The following is a 14,899-nucleotide window of genomic DNA, read 5'->3' on the forward strand; positions in this document are numbered from 1 at the left end:
GCTTAGATTTTAAGTTTAAGATAAAAAGTTGAAACCCAATACATTTAACAATGGATTTCACCCTCCATTTAAGTAATAACGTATACAAATGTTACCACCTGAATATTACGAGGTAAAATCTTTAGTATTTGCTTCAACACTTTATTATTTACTGCTCAACAATCAGAGAGCAGCGTGCTACTTTATTTTTAACAATTCTGAGCGCTACGGGGGTTAAAAGTCACTTTGAGCCAAGGATTTCAATCTAAATTGTTCCTATTTTTATGGGGATGACATCTAATATGTAACCTTTAGCCGGAGGGCGGTGGGAGGCAATGAACGGCCATAAAGGATAATCCGTGCTCCTCCTGAGCTCGTCTATGTTGAAAATGGGTGTGGGCGACTTGATTACTGTAGTCATCCTCGACTTTGGTCTTGCTGACAACGGCGTACAAACATTTCCGATGGGCCGCGAGTACAAGAGAAGCCCTTAATTACTTTAGCTGTAGATGGAAGCAGCTGCGGGACGCCCTGCCAGATTCTTTCCACTCCTCTCTAATTTCACGCAGGCGGCGATTGGACTCTGGGAGTTTTATCTGTGCTGGTCAAAGTCATCCGTCCGTCGTGATGTGATCCCCGGCGGCCACTCTGTGTGACAAACAGTCCCATTTACATAAACGCTTGAACCGTTCAAGAACTTCTTACGCAAAAGCGTCGTATATCTGTTGTCCCCCATGGCATGTGTGGCTGCTTTGCATGTGCGTGCGTCTGATGGGAGGGGCAGGGTCGTGGACTGAGCGACCTTTGCCCCGGCAGGACACACAGACCCAACAGATTAGTGACAGTTTTATAAACCCTCTGAGCATGGGATGTGATATGATGGCAGGGAGGAACAAAGGCGCCCGTTGTCCCCCAACCCTCCGAGTTGAACATTGAACAGCCACTCACAGTAAAATACTAATCATGAATGGATGTTTCCTCACAACAGGCCGAGTTCCCCCTCCACCCATCATCACACAGAGCGAAGACTATCAGAGGCAACAGTGATTGGACGAAATAAAGGACGGAGCGATGCATTTCAATTCACTGCCAGTCTCAACAAGACATATTTGCTGACCGACAGCAAAGTTCTGGTTCATGCGTTTCATTTCCTGGAGCCCAATAGCCTGATGACATTTGCCACCAGGCAGCAAGAAAAGCTGCACAGAGCCAAACAACCGCCCTTAAGAAATACATGACTGAATATGCAATCAAAGCTGGCAATAACCCAGTTTGTCTGACAGAAACTCAACACAGTGTCTGAGTTCTCAGCCCACAAGAGCGTGTTTCTGTATAACGTTTTTCATTTTTTAGCTTGAGAGCATATATCTGAGTGTCTTGAGTCAGAACCAACTTAAACACTCTGAAAGCACACTTTGGTTTGGGCTCGTTGCGTTTAAAAACACTTCATCCAGTGAGCAGCACAGACTTGCTACCTCTCCATTTCAGGAATTATATCGAGCCACCAGCCTTTTAAGTCAGACTTCTAGTTTTGCTGCCTCAACCACATGATGGAAGCAGTGGTTTTCTATATGCTAATGAATGCGCAAGAAACAAACAAACAAAAGAAAACATGGTGCCATTTCAAAATGGGCAATCGATGAGCAAACGTTGTGAAGGTTAGCTTCTAAAAATGAAAAGAAACCATTCAGAAATTAATTTTCTAGCCATCCAGAGTCAAATTGCAGAATGCAAATACAAACTTCTCATCTCTGACCTTTTACACACAGTTAGTTACTCCTACTACTTTAAAATGCCTTCACTGTTAGGGGTGCACTGATTGCAGCTTTCTGGCTTATCACCGATCTTTAAAAAGCCTGACGTGGCGATAACAATTTTGGATAACACCAACTCTTTTCTTCGGAAAGTTGCTAAATTGGCGTCAGTGGAGTGACTACTGCTAAATCCTCATATGCGGATCCGGTGAGTGGTTCTGTAAGCCAGTCTGCTCTCACGGCAAAGCAAAAGATTTTCAGACGTTTGCGTCGGCAGACAAAATCAATTTCTCATGCAAGTACCGGCCGATTGCCAGTCTCCCAAAATTAAGGAAATTGCGGCAGATTTATCGGCGCACCCCTATTCACCACAACATCAGTTCTGGTCAAATTAAATCGTCCAAGGTGAGTTTCTATGAAACTGAAGCTGTTCTGATCAAAATCTGCCATCCAGGTCAAAGTATTTCCTACATAAAGAAGAATAAAATAATCCTTAAATAACCACATCACTTTACAGATTGTTTATTTTATTCCTTAGACGGTTACATTGATGATGTGCTTCTCCCTCCAGCAACAGGAAGATCTCATCTAGCAGAAATGAATTTAAATTCTCTCTGAAGTCTAAACAAGGTGGTGAGGAATAAGTAGCAGAATTGTGCTTTTCTGGTGGCCAGCGAACGCACCACGGCCTGGTGATGTCTTCTGCCAACTCTGAACGCAGCTCTGGCTCAGACGGACAGGAAGAAAAGGGCACAAAAAAGAATCCATTAAGACGTTGCGGTCAACCAATCAGAACCGGGCTTTATCGACCCGATCCGATTAGGCTGCCTAACAGTTCCTGTGCACCATCAGCATTGTATTTTTCTGGTCCAGTGTTTCCATGTGAATTCCAGTAAAAAAATAAAAATAAAAAAATGTATCGTTTCCTGCACAAATATGCAGGGGAGACTTTTCACTTTCACTGTTTTTTATTGTATCCATCTTAGGCGAGTGTGATCCAGAAAGAGGAACCACAAAGACGTCCAAACACCCCGTCAGCCCCGCCAGTCTGGGGAGCCTTTCCCAGAGTAAACAGCAGGTTGTGTGAGATTACCCGTTTCTGAACTGAGAAACCGGCTGGGCAGCGATCCAAACGAGGTTCTGAGAATAAACCATTTCAACCAGAAGAAGAAAACCTGCTGTGGTTCAGGTTCTGGTCTGAAAAGGACTCAGATTTCCCTTTTCTGATTCACTTCCAGTTCTTTTCTTCTCCCTCTCTCTTTTCTTTTTTTTTAAATTCTAAAACACTGTTGGATATCTTACTCAAAATTAGGCCACCAGTTCTTTCTTTAAACATTAGACACCAAAAACCTAAAAAGGCTCGGTCTTTAACCTATTTATTAAAGTGTTTTTTTCCTTCAAGTTTTGTGCATCATCACACTCGCTCAGTAAAGAGGGATTCAATCTTCAAGATGTTTATTGCACGTATACTAAGACTGGTTAGTTTGATTCATGAGACAACGCAATAAAATAGTTTCATCAGTTTTCTATCAGTTTTGTGAAACATAATAGATAAAGAGGAATCTAAATCTCAGGATTACATAATATAAATGTGCAAAGTCAGCCTTATCCATCACAAGCTGACAGCGCCAGAGTTCTTATCGTGCTCGTCATTCCACCTGGACGTTCAGATGAGCTCCTCACCTGTGGTAGGGCTCCCTCCTGTACTTCTTCATGGCAACGCCGTCCATGTTGGCTGGCAGGTCTGCATAGTTTTGTAATCTGTCACTCCATGAAGTCGTCATCTTTTAAACGTATCAGTGTCTGGAAAAAAAAAAAGTAGGTGGGGAAAAGTTCTGAAAGAACCGAATTTATGTCCAAGTCATAATCACTGTTTTATAACCAAAGTAAAGTATTAATTGAATGTTTTCAAACTGCTTGCATCTGTCTCCACATGCACACTTGTAAACGTGGTCCATCTGTTCTACATTTTGCTCTGTCTGATAAGGACTTTATTTACATCATTTACCATTTTCTGGCACAATTGTTCTGTCCATATTTTCTCTGTGAAACGTTCTGTATTACGTCTAACTAAATGAAAAGCGCTCCATGAATATAAGTACTGCTACTGCAGCCAGAACAGGATAACATGCTGCTTCTTACTTCTGAGGTAATCAGTGAAATGTATTTATTATTATTTAGACACAAACAAAAGTAATCCACTGATTATGGTTTTCCTGATCAATACTGATGGGGTTTTTTTAAGTCCAATCTGCTAAATCTAATTTATTATTTGAAGAACTGTTAGAACACCTAAAAAAATTGCACAAAAAAATGTTTTTTTTTATTAAAGATTTTAGTTTTGAATCTAACAAAACTAATATGATTTCAAGATTATCCATATTTATGCATTAAAAAAGCATATCTCTCTAACCCTTCTCTGATTTTCATTAAATGTTTTAGTAATTTTAAAGGCGTTCTAAGTTTTGAGGCATTTCATCAACAGAAAAAAGGAAATCAGATTTTTCACTATGTGACCTGCAAATCAGAGACAGTTCAACAGAAAACTAGCCAATGCTAACCTTGGCTAAAAAAAGAAAGAAATTTGGTCATATCAAAGCTGTAGTATGTAACTTTTATTTTTATTTTTTATTGGGTTTTTTACATATTAGTTAAAACTATTGCCATGTAGTGACAGTATAACATGAGATAGATAATCTGTGAAAATATCGAGCTCCTATTGCCATTTGAAGAAATGCACTGCTCCCGGTCAAAAACAAGGAGTGTCTTAGTGCTGTCAATCAAACTCGTGAACACACTGCTAAATGTAATGGCAGATCAACAGACCAGCAAGTGTCTTATATAAAATAATAATTCTGAACAGCCAAATTTGTCTTTCATGTAAGAAAGGGGAAACTCTAGCAGGCTTCTTGTAGCCAGCTGATTAGCACTGTGCACATACCAGCTGCTTCACTCCACCAATGAAAACTCCAGCACCTTGTCTGACTGCATGAGGAAAGAGTAAAGAATGAGGAAAAAGGCAGGAGATTGGAGACAAACCTGTTTATCTCAAACATCCTTCGTCATTACATGTCAAACTAAATATTGATTGTAGAAAAAAGTTCAGGCTGAATAGATTAAAAAAAACAACAACAACAACAACAATAGTCTGGTGACTTTGCTGACTTTGTTAGCTGTAATTACCAGTGCTGTGTTTGTGCTTCCCTTGCTGAAACTGTTTCTCCCTCAGCTAAATACTGCAGGAAAGGAGGAGCAAAGGTAGCTTATTTATTTTATTTTTTTTTACTTTAAATGGAAGCAAGAATAGAAGCGAGTTTTAAGTCCTGCCAACGACCCCCGTTGATTAAAACTCTCACTGCAAAGCTTGCATCATAGTCCAATTTCTGCACCTATTCCTATAGCTATATGAGGTCGAGATAACAGACTCACTCGGATACTTTTTATGCTCGTGTTGTTTAGCTAATGTCTATGTGGCAGCTTGATTTGATTGACTTTGACAGACAAGTCAGCTCTTCTCGGTGATTTTCCTCTCTCTGGTCGAGTTGTTTCGTCGTCTCCGTGGCTTAAGATGCACTTCAGTCAAAAACTATCTGCTCCAAACTATAGCCTCAAAGAACACCTTGTTCGCAGCGCTGCCAAACATCTAATTACATTGGCTAACAACCGTAGGCTGTTTTCCTTTTTCTTTTTTTTTCTTTTGACTGACAAAGACTGAAAGGACAACAGGAAGCAGGACTTCAAATAACTATACCACACTATCTCCCCTTGGTGAAACACAAAGAAGACAGTCTAAGCACATTTCTCCTACAAGTGACGTGTTTCAGCACTCACCTCCGAGTTCCTGAATAAAATCAATGGGCCGTCCGTTAGTCTGAGCATGCGCTGTGAGCCGTGCCAAAGTGGGAGAAAGAGGTGTTTTCCTGCGGTGCTGCTAGACTCTGACAGTGGGAAGCTGGAGGCGCAGCGGCGGTGAAAACTCAGCAGAAAGCCAGGCAGAAAAGTGTCCGAGCTCGGCTAGCTCTCAGCAGACTCCGAGAGATGCCAGCTGTTGTTATGAGACGGTCAGAGGGAGGCGCTTGTTCCTGCGTGTCACAAAGAGGCGGACCCCTCTGCCGTCGTGGCGGAGACACGTGACTGCGTCACAAGAGGCTTTCAGCAGGGAGGGTATAGTTCACAAGCGTTTTCTTTATTTAAAAAAAAAAATTAATAAATAAGGAAAACTATGGAACGCATCTCATTATGTGTTATAGTTTATGTTAAAGTCAGAAAAAAGTCATGTAAGATAGTAAACCACCATTATTTACTAGTACAAATAAAAAATATTGTGTAAAAGTGAAATATTTCCCGCCAGTCATCTCAGAAAGTGAAATGAGTCTATTATCTAGAATCCTCCCTCAAAAAGCGACATAATGCCAACCTTTGTTGTAATTTTTATGGTTACAAGAAACAGATAATCATAATAAAAAACAAAATTGTGTCTCAGAAAATTAGAATACTTTTAAAAAGTTCATTAAAACCAAGGAAGCAGAGCACATCATTCCAGTTCTGAAGGCCTTACACTGGCTCCCTGTAGCTCATAAAATAGACTTGAAAATACTGTTGTTGGTATTTTTTTTTTTTTTTTTAGAAATCACTGATACCAAAATACATTAAAGATCTGCTGTGGTTGTATTAACCTATCAAATAACTCAGATCTTCTGGTTCTGATCATCTCTACATCCCCAGAACCAGAACCAACCACGGAGCAGCAGCAGTCAGTTTCTATGCACCACAAATCTGGAAAAAAAAACTTCCAGAAAACTGCAAAACAGCTGGAACACTGAGTTCCTTTAAATCTATAGAGTAAAAACTCATCTGTTTAGAGTTTTATTTGAACAATAATAAATGAAACACTGGCCTACATTTTGATGTGTAACGATGGCACAGAGCAAAATGCAACGTTCACTGGTTTACTGTGTGCTGTATTTTATGGCTTTGAATTTTTGTGTTTTTATGATGTAAAACTTGTCTTGTTGCTGAAATGTGCTATGCAGATACACTTGACTGATTGAATGGTTAATGGAAACTTGCTGTGTCACACCCTAGTCAACTTGTACAAGTTTCTTAAGCCTTTAAACGGCCTCTCCAGTCTGTCCGGAAGACAGTCATCAGTTGAAACTCAAACAGTTTCATTAAAATCACAGATGTATTTTAAGCTTCTGACTATTTGTTTAGCTGTGTCACCGACACCCTTCACAAGAAGGTGGAGACACAAAGGTTACTCCTGAAGAAGCTGGTGGTTCACAGAGTTCTGTATCCAAGCATGTCACCAGAAAATTCAGTGGAAGGAGGAAGTCTGGTTAGAAAAGATGTGCACAGAAGACCTCAGCCGTGAAAGGATTAAATGACATCCATTCTTGACAGTAATCCTATACCATACTAAACATGAAAGTATTCTGCCTCAAGCAGATTACTCCATTCCAACTATCAATTAATCAATATGTGCAAGACGGACTGGTTTTTGGTATTTGAGCTACTCCCATTTCAAGCTTGTTAGCTTAGTTTAGTTTTTTTTTTATTTCGGACACAGGTCATACTCTGGAAAAATTCTTCATACTTATAAGCTTCACGCCTATCAGGGCCAAAGCAATATATGATCATTCAGAGATAAGTTACATTTTTTTATGGGTCTTTCCAACAAGTACAGCTCAAAACAATTAGAATATGATCAAAAACATTTAACTTAAATCAAAAATTCAGTCGAAACTCAAACAGATTCATTCAATTCACAGATGTATTTTAAGCTCCCGACTCTGTTTGTTTAGTTGGTTGCTGCTTAAAGCCTAAAATTTAGCTTCTCAGAATCATGCATTACACCAGACGCCAATAAAAGAGTGACCTTCAGCTCTGCGTTGTTGATTCTGGTGGTTCTCATGTTCCTCCGTGGAGTTTATACTGAGCCAATCAGTCACAGTGATACCACTGGCATTGAAGCAGGTATTAGTACTTTTGGCAGCATGGGCAAGGTTGAAGTGTTGGTGGAAAATGAAATAAGCATCTATAAACAGCCTGACATAAAGTGCTCTGAAATGTTTTTCTAGACATAAGTGCTGATTGATGAAGCAACTTGGATTCTATGCATTTCCTCTATTCCACCATCAAACTCTGTGAGTTTCAGTCTTTTTTTTACTCAATAAGACGTTTCTTTGTCTCTGGTTCAGCTTAACACAAGAAGGGCAACAGGTGTAGTCTACATCCCATGTCCTTGGGTGGCTCATCTCGAAGAACAAGCTGCAGCAGTCCACTCCAAATGTGACTTTCAGGTGCAAAAAAGGGGAAAAAACAAAACCACCTCCCGTTAGCCAGCTTATAAGCGGCGTGTTGTTGACAGAAGTGGAGGAAGAAGAGCTGAAAACTCCTGCATCTTGTCTGCATGGAGACAGAGTGAAGAATGAGGAACAAAGCAGTAGGCGAGCGATCAAGCTGTTTATATATTGATTTCATCGTGCACATCAGATTTATTCAGGTTCTTGCCTCTTATGCACAAGCTCTTGATTTCAGAGGGATATACGTCGGGTTTGTTTTAGATATGACGAACTCATATAGGAAAAGTATCGCTGGCAAAGACCGGACTGTTTAATTGAGCTTTATAAATGTAAGACTTCCAGATTCAAAGTGAAAATTTGAACACACTGCTATGTTCAGTTGAAAAGATATTTTTGAAAGGACTGGACAAACTTTAACAGTAACAAGCCATAAGAACTACAGAGACATGGTGAGCAAATGTTTATGCATGTGATGCTTCCTATATGTTTTTGAAGACTTTTAATTCTGTGTTTTGGCAATATGTTTTCACTGTTTCATACGTTTTATGAAATAAAAACCTGCCTCCAACCATGTGTTGAGCAGTTCATGCAACATCACATCACCCAGCAAGCTTTTCAAGCTCTAAACTGCACTACGCTTAACAAACATAACTAACTTTTTGTTTTATTAATAGGAGCTGCTCTGTTGCGTTGTGCCACTGTCAGGCACCAGATGGCAGCAAAAGCTCGTTTTTAAACTAGACGTTTCTTTCTATACCCCAAATTGCAGGCCAGCAACGGTATAGTTTTAAATAAATTACATTTTATGAATTTACTGGTGCAACTTGTGTCATTTATTACGACAGTTTGTTTCCTGCAAAACGTGATCGTATTGGAAATGCAAGGTTTGCAAACCTATTGCATGTGACGAAATAATGGCAAAAATAATCTTTCATCTCAGTGGGTTGTGCTAATGGGTTTAGGTCACTCTGGATTAAGGCCATTAGCCTTTTTGCTCCTCCGTAGGTAACACAAGCGGGTGATAATCATGTTCGGTGCCTCCAAAACCCCCCAAAAAACAAAACAAAACAACAACAACAAAAACTGGTCATAAAATCATTATAGACATTATGAACTTTTTTTGTAAGTTAGATTTTTTTAAGCAGTAATATAATTTTAAATTGTTAGCACACCGACTGAATGTGATCAAATGCTATATTTTGGGTCTTAATCCAAACATCTTAACGTGGGTGTGCGTTGGCCTCTTTAAAATGTTCAGCTGATGTCTTTTCTGCTCATTTTCTTTTTCTGTTTTTTTTTATTCATGAACTCTGACCTTATGGTTAGTGAAGCCCTCAATGCTTTAAATGTTGTCTCTTTCGTAACCTCCTAAATGAGATGACGAGGCGCGTTTTGTGTAATCAAGTTAGACGAGCCACTCTGGAGAAAATTCACGACTTTTACACGTCTCCCGAAGCCTTGGCTTTGTGACCCTTTCCGGACTGATAGATGTCACGGATTTTCTTTCACCTGTTTTGAATTTCTGATGTGAAGTGAAACTGAACTGAATTTCTCTCCGACGTGCTGCTTTTTGATATTCTTTTTAAGCCAATTTCATGTTGTCAGACAGGTTCTATTGCAGTGAATCCCAGCACACAGCAGTTTTACGCATATAAAAAAACAACAACTTCATTACAGAAAGGGGAAATGGATATGGAAAGCAATGATACATTGTTCGGAGGGTGTGTGCCCAGGATGTCACTTTAATTTTTTTAATTTGGTGATTTTGCCTGGTTATAGCTGCTCTCTAAACACCATCCCGAAGTTTTCCTGGCGCGTGTGACGCATGAACACCGGATGTTTCCAGCTGGCATTAATTAGTGAGTGGGTCCACCCCGCCTTTATAAAGGAGACGCGCCCACTGCCGCGCTCTGTGTCCACGCAGGCGAAGATGAGCTACGGATCTGATGTGTTCTCCTCCTCCTCCTACAGGAGGATCTTCGGGGAATCTCCCCGTTTCTCCTCCTCTCCGTCGCGCGTGTCCTCCCGCGGAGGAGGCTACCGCTCCTCCTCCCTGTCCCGCACAGGCATCTCCTCCGTGGGCTCCTACAGCAGAAAGTCGGCTCGTTCCTTCTCCGCTCCGCTGGAGGCCTTCGACCTGACCCAGAGCAGCATCCTCAACAATGAGTACAAGATCATCCGCACCAACGAGAAGGAGCAAATGCAGGGTCTCAATGACCGCTTTGCCATGTTCATCGAGAAGGTGCGCAACTTGGAGCAGCACAACAAAGTGCTGGAGACCGAGCTGGTGGCGCTGCGCCAGCGGCAGGCAGAGCCGTCCCGCCTGGCGGAGCTCTACCAGCAGGAGATCCGAGAGCTGCGCTCCCAGCTGGAGGAGCTGAACGGGGAGAAGTCCCAGCTGGTGATAGAGAGGGACAGCATCGACGACGACCTGCAGAAACTCAGGGGGAAGTACGAGGAGGAGTTCCGCGCCCGGGAGGAGGCGGAGGCCACCCTCAAGGCGTTCAAGAAGGACGTGGACGACGCCACCATGGTGCGCCTGGACCTGGAGAAGAAAGTCGAGTCCCTCCTGGACGAGATCAACTTCCTGCGGAAGGTGCACGAGGAGGAGGTGGCCGAGCTGACGGACATGATCCAGGCCGCGCAGGTGTCCGTGGAGATGGAGGTGGCCAAGCCGGACCTCACCTCCGCCCTCAAGGAGATCCGCAGCCAGTACGAGTCCATGGCGTCCAAGAACCTGCAGTCGGCCGAGGAGTGGTACAAGAGCAAGTTCGCCGACCTGACGGAGCAGGCCAGCCGGAACAACGACGCCATCCGAGCCAGCAGGGAGGAGGCGAACGAGTTCCGGAGGCAGCTGCAGTCCAAGACCATCGAGATAGAGAGCCTGAGGGGGACCACCGAGTCTCTGGAGAAGCAGCTGCGGGAGATGGAGGACAGGCACAGCATGGAGATCAACACCTACCAGGTAATTCCTGCTCATTTATTTATGTTTGTTTATTAACGCAAGAGTCTAGATGAAAATCGATGAACGGGTTTCATCTGAGTGATCAGTTATATATTTACAGAATAGAGTAGGGATATTCTGTATTGTCCCACAATGGGGACATTTCTGTGCAGCAGCAGCAAAGAAGCAGGCAGTAACAGCAAATAGACGCACAAGAAGAGAAAATAAACGTGAAAAACAGAATTTAAAATATAAATAATCTAAAAAATAAAACATAGAATAAAAACCGAATAAAAAAGGAATCAATGATTAAAACTACTTTAAAAAGAATATATATTTTTAGTTTTTTTTCTCTGCTAATTTGTTAGATTATTATTTTTTTAATTATTCCAGTTGTATTTATTTATTGAGCATTTGTATTGTTTTTCCTGTGGAGAACCATAAAACTCGCGGTGCGGATGAGCTGCAGTTGCTCTGTCCTTGGTGCTGAAACACTCCCCAGAGAGAAACACACTCCCGTGCATCCGACAACGCCCACTGAATACACACCATCTACCCGAATTTACAGTCATTTTTCAATCACTTCCATCAGTTTTCATCAGAAATATGAACTAAAAAAAAGAGAAAAGAATCCTAAAATGTTTCAAAAATATGACAAAGAAATAGAACATTTATTTATTTAACCAAGAAAAGTATATGAAACAACATACAAAGGAATACCCGTCCCTGCTTTAGAGTCAAAGCATTGCGGTTGCAAATTATTATTAACCCAGAGCTCTGATCTGTTAATCCTGCTTAGGAGAGCATGGCAGAGCTGGAAAATGATTTGAGGACCACCAAGAGTGAGATGGCTCGACATCTGAGGGAATACCAGGACCTGCTGAATGTCAAGATGGCTCTGGATATAGAAATCGCTGCATACAGGTATGATCGGTCACAGAAAACGAAACACGTGATTCTTCTTCACGGCTTAGCGCTTCATTGCATTTTACGGTTTGTGTTTCATTGTGTGTTCTCCCTAAACCCTCCCGTCTGCGTGTCTCCCTCTCTGCAGGAAACTCCTGGAAGGGGAGGAGACCCGCATCGGAACAGGCATCGCCTATTCCAACCCCTCTATAAGCGCCGGCATCGGGCAGGGCTACAGCTACCAGACCCGCATCTACTCCGGCTCCGGCAAGACCTCCAAGAAGGAGGGCAAGGAGGAGGAGCAGCAGCCGCAGAGCAAGCCCACCGGGAAGGTGTCCCAACGCGAAGTCTACGAGGAGACCGTGGTGACAACCAAGAAGATGGAGAAGCAGCAAGAAGACATCCCTACCAATCAGAAAAACTAGAAACCTCCTCTAAGCCTGGGTCTGAAACCACTAAACCTTTGCTCTGTCCCGCGCAAACACACGCCTCTTTTCGTCTCCCGTCTGTTTATTTTTATTCAAATCCATCATAACTCCACAGAAGCAATCACTTTATTGCGACAAAAGTCATGGCTGAACAACTCTGATAGCAGTCTTCATCACCAGTCATCGTGTAGGAGAGACACAGTGAGCAAATTTTTACCTCAAGCTTTGATGTAATCTCAACACATATTGAGGGACACGCGTTTGACTGTTAGGATGCACAATGGCACATACACACACACACACACACAAAAAAAAAATAGGTTGGAAACACATCAGCTGGTGTTGTGCTTTTATCACTGACAGTTTCAGGAAGAAACAGTCTACCTTACATAGCAAAACAGTCCAACAATCATATAAACTCATGGCTTTCAGTTGAGCTATTCTGTTTTCTTCTAATAACAGTAGATGATCAGAGGAAGGGGCGATGTTTTCCTTTCAATTCATCAACAATGTTCCTGTGTCACAGCGTTGCTATTTTAATGAAGCTAAAACTTGAAGCGAGCAGTTTCTGAAAATGTATTACTTGAGCTTTATTTGCATGTGGTGTGCCACGCTTGGCTGATTGTTCATCTCGTTCGACTTGGCGTCGTTTGAGCATGAAAGGTAAGCACCGCTTTTTTCATCCTTAGGATGCAACTAGGCCTCCGATCTCTGCCGATAATGTGAATATACCGAAAAGGGTCGTCTTTAAAAGCACTTGAGTAGAAGTGAATCACCTAAGCTTGGAATGAGTAACTATTTGCACAATGTTCTACCGAGAATGCAAGGGGAGAATACGTTTTTACAAAGATGAATCCAATTTGTAATTGATATAAAACGAATGAATAGTGTTTTTTCAGTCTGGTTGAGTATATACATGGGATCATACATTATACGTCAGCACAAACGCATGAGATTCTGTTTGTTTCATGTCTCCCGGTGTGATTTATCATATACATAGATCGTTTAAGACCCATGCTCCGTGAACCCCATCACATCACTGAAACCTGAAGACAGCCGCGCCGACGAAAACCCCGCGGAGCTAAACGAAAACCTGCTGGATCACAGAAACAACTAGACCTCGCTTCTTAATAACTGTGGCCATGACTGGATCAAATGTCTGTTGTAGTAACTACTTCACTCTTAGAGTAGCTATGAGGACTTGTAGCTTATTTACTTTTTATTAATTCCTGCTTGTGCACTGCCTCACTCCAGGTCGCGGCGGTCAACGCCGTGACGAACTGCACTCACTTCTTCACAAGTAGAAGCAAAGAAACTGCTGATTGTACAGCTAGCTGCTCTGGTTTTTGGTTGTGTTTACCTGAAGCTTGTGACGAGTATCTTTGTACTGTATACATGTGCTTCTTGCACAGTGGCCTAACATGACCGGAACACGGGGGCGACAGACCTCGACGTCGGGGAGTTTTGATTTTATGGAACGCTGTCGCCGTTTACATAATGCGCGCTTTGACAATGGATGAACGACTCGTGGTTGCAAAGCCTTACACTAAAAACCAAAAAATAAAAAAATAAAAAAACAACAACAACAAACAAATGTCACCACAACTGCGGCACTGCCAAACTTTTCTAAATGCACATTTTTCTCAAAAGGAAAAAAACAAAACAAAACTAGTACAATATGTCACCAATCCATACTCAACCATCAATATTGAACTATATCGTAGAAGAAATATTGTAGGATGTGAAACGCCTTAAAACACCAGCAGCTTCTGGTTCCATGTTCAGTGTGTATTTCAGTCCAGTGGGGTGTTTTCATCTTCCGTCGTATCTTCAGTAGTGTTTATTAGAGTTACCATTACTTCTAAAGCATAGGGATTGAATGTAGTTGACATGCTGTTCTCTTTACCGTGACTACTATATATGTATTGCTGTATGACACCATATCAATAAAGACTTGACCTGACCGAGGCTGCATGTCGTTTCATTGTGTCTCACTGACTGTGTGCTGGACAATCTAAACATTTTGAGCATATTTTCATGCTTTAAATAACTGTTTTGCATCTTTATATTCTTTAATCATTGATATCCTCAAAGTAATGAACACTTGTATTTAAAAAAAAAAACAGCTGAGATGATTTAACCCTTTCATGCATAGTGGTCACTTCAGTGGACAGCTGTCTAAAAGCCATTTTCTTGCGCTTTTTGTGGATTTTTATGTTATAAATGCACACAGGCCACTGAAGTGGACACTAATGCATCATAAAATACACCATCAACTACTGGCCATCAGCTGCAAATGCAAGAAATTATCTTTGTTAAATCCAATATGACCGACAGACAAAAAAGCATGCCTGGTCTCTTGCAGGTAAAAAAAACCCATTGTGACCTCAGATAACCCCTAAAGAACAACACTACTGATGTATTTTTCAAATAACAACTTTGTATTTGGAGAAAATTACAATTGATCACCTAAAAATAAAAAAAGTTTTGTTTTGTTTTTTTGCAATTTTTTTTTTCCTACTTTTTGTATGCCTTAAGAAAATAAAAATAAAATTGGGGAAAAATCCTGACACAAAGGATCAT

General features: G+C 41.5%; 1 protein-coding gene and 1 long non-coding RNA gene across 2 annotated transcripts; one reads left to right on the forward strand and one right to left on the reverse strand.

Moving 5' to 3' along the window:
• Window positions 1–2,248: 2,248 nt before the first annotated feature.
• On the reverse strand, window positions 2,249–5,841 carry LOC103133144 (uncharacterized). Its single transcript, XR_475690.2, has 3 exons — window positions 5,565–5,841; window positions 3,417–3,536; window positions 2,249–2,456 (listed from the first exon to the last, which is right to left on the reverse strand). It is a non-coding gene; the product is annotated as an uncharacterized LOC103133144 (long non-coding RNA).
• A 3,967-nt stretch (window positions 5,842–9,808) lies between these two features.
• On the forward strand, window positions 9,809–14,279 carry LOC103133145 (alpha-internexin-like). The gene is made up of 3 exons (XM_007544917.2): window positions 9,809–11,003; window positions 11,782–11,906; window positions 12,037–14,279. Exons 1-3 carry the CDS (start codon window positions 9,864–9,866, stop codon window positions 12,311–12,313), a joined length of 1,542 nt encoding a protein of 513 aa, XP_007544979.2. The 5' UTR covers window positions 9,809–9,863; the 3' UTR covers window positions 12,314–14,279.
• The last annotated feature ends 620 nt before the right edge of the window (window positions 14,280–14,899 follow it).

This window comes from Poecilia formosa, unplaced genomic scaffold (genome assembly GCF_000485575.1).
Source record: "Poecilia formosa unplaced genomic scaffold, Poecilia_formosa-5.1.2 Scaffold2302, whole genome shotgun sequence".
NCBI classification, from domain to species: Eukaryota; Metazoa; Chordata; class Actinopteri; order Cyprinodontiformes; family Poeciliidae; genus Poecilia; species Poecilia formosa.

Coding starts and splice junctions, on each gene's coding strand:
- LOC103133145 (XM_007544917.2), top strand. CDS start 9,864: ATGAACACCGGATGTTTCCAGCTGGCATTAATTAGTGAGTGGGTCCAC. Junction 11,004..11,781: donor TGGAGATCAACACCTACCAG/GTAATTCCTGCT, acceptor AATCCTGCTTAG/GAGAGCATGGCAGAGCTGGA. Junction 11,907..12,036: donor ATAGAAATCGCTGCATACAG/GTATGATCGGTC, acceptor CCCTCTCTGCAG/GAAACTCCTGGAAGGGGAGG.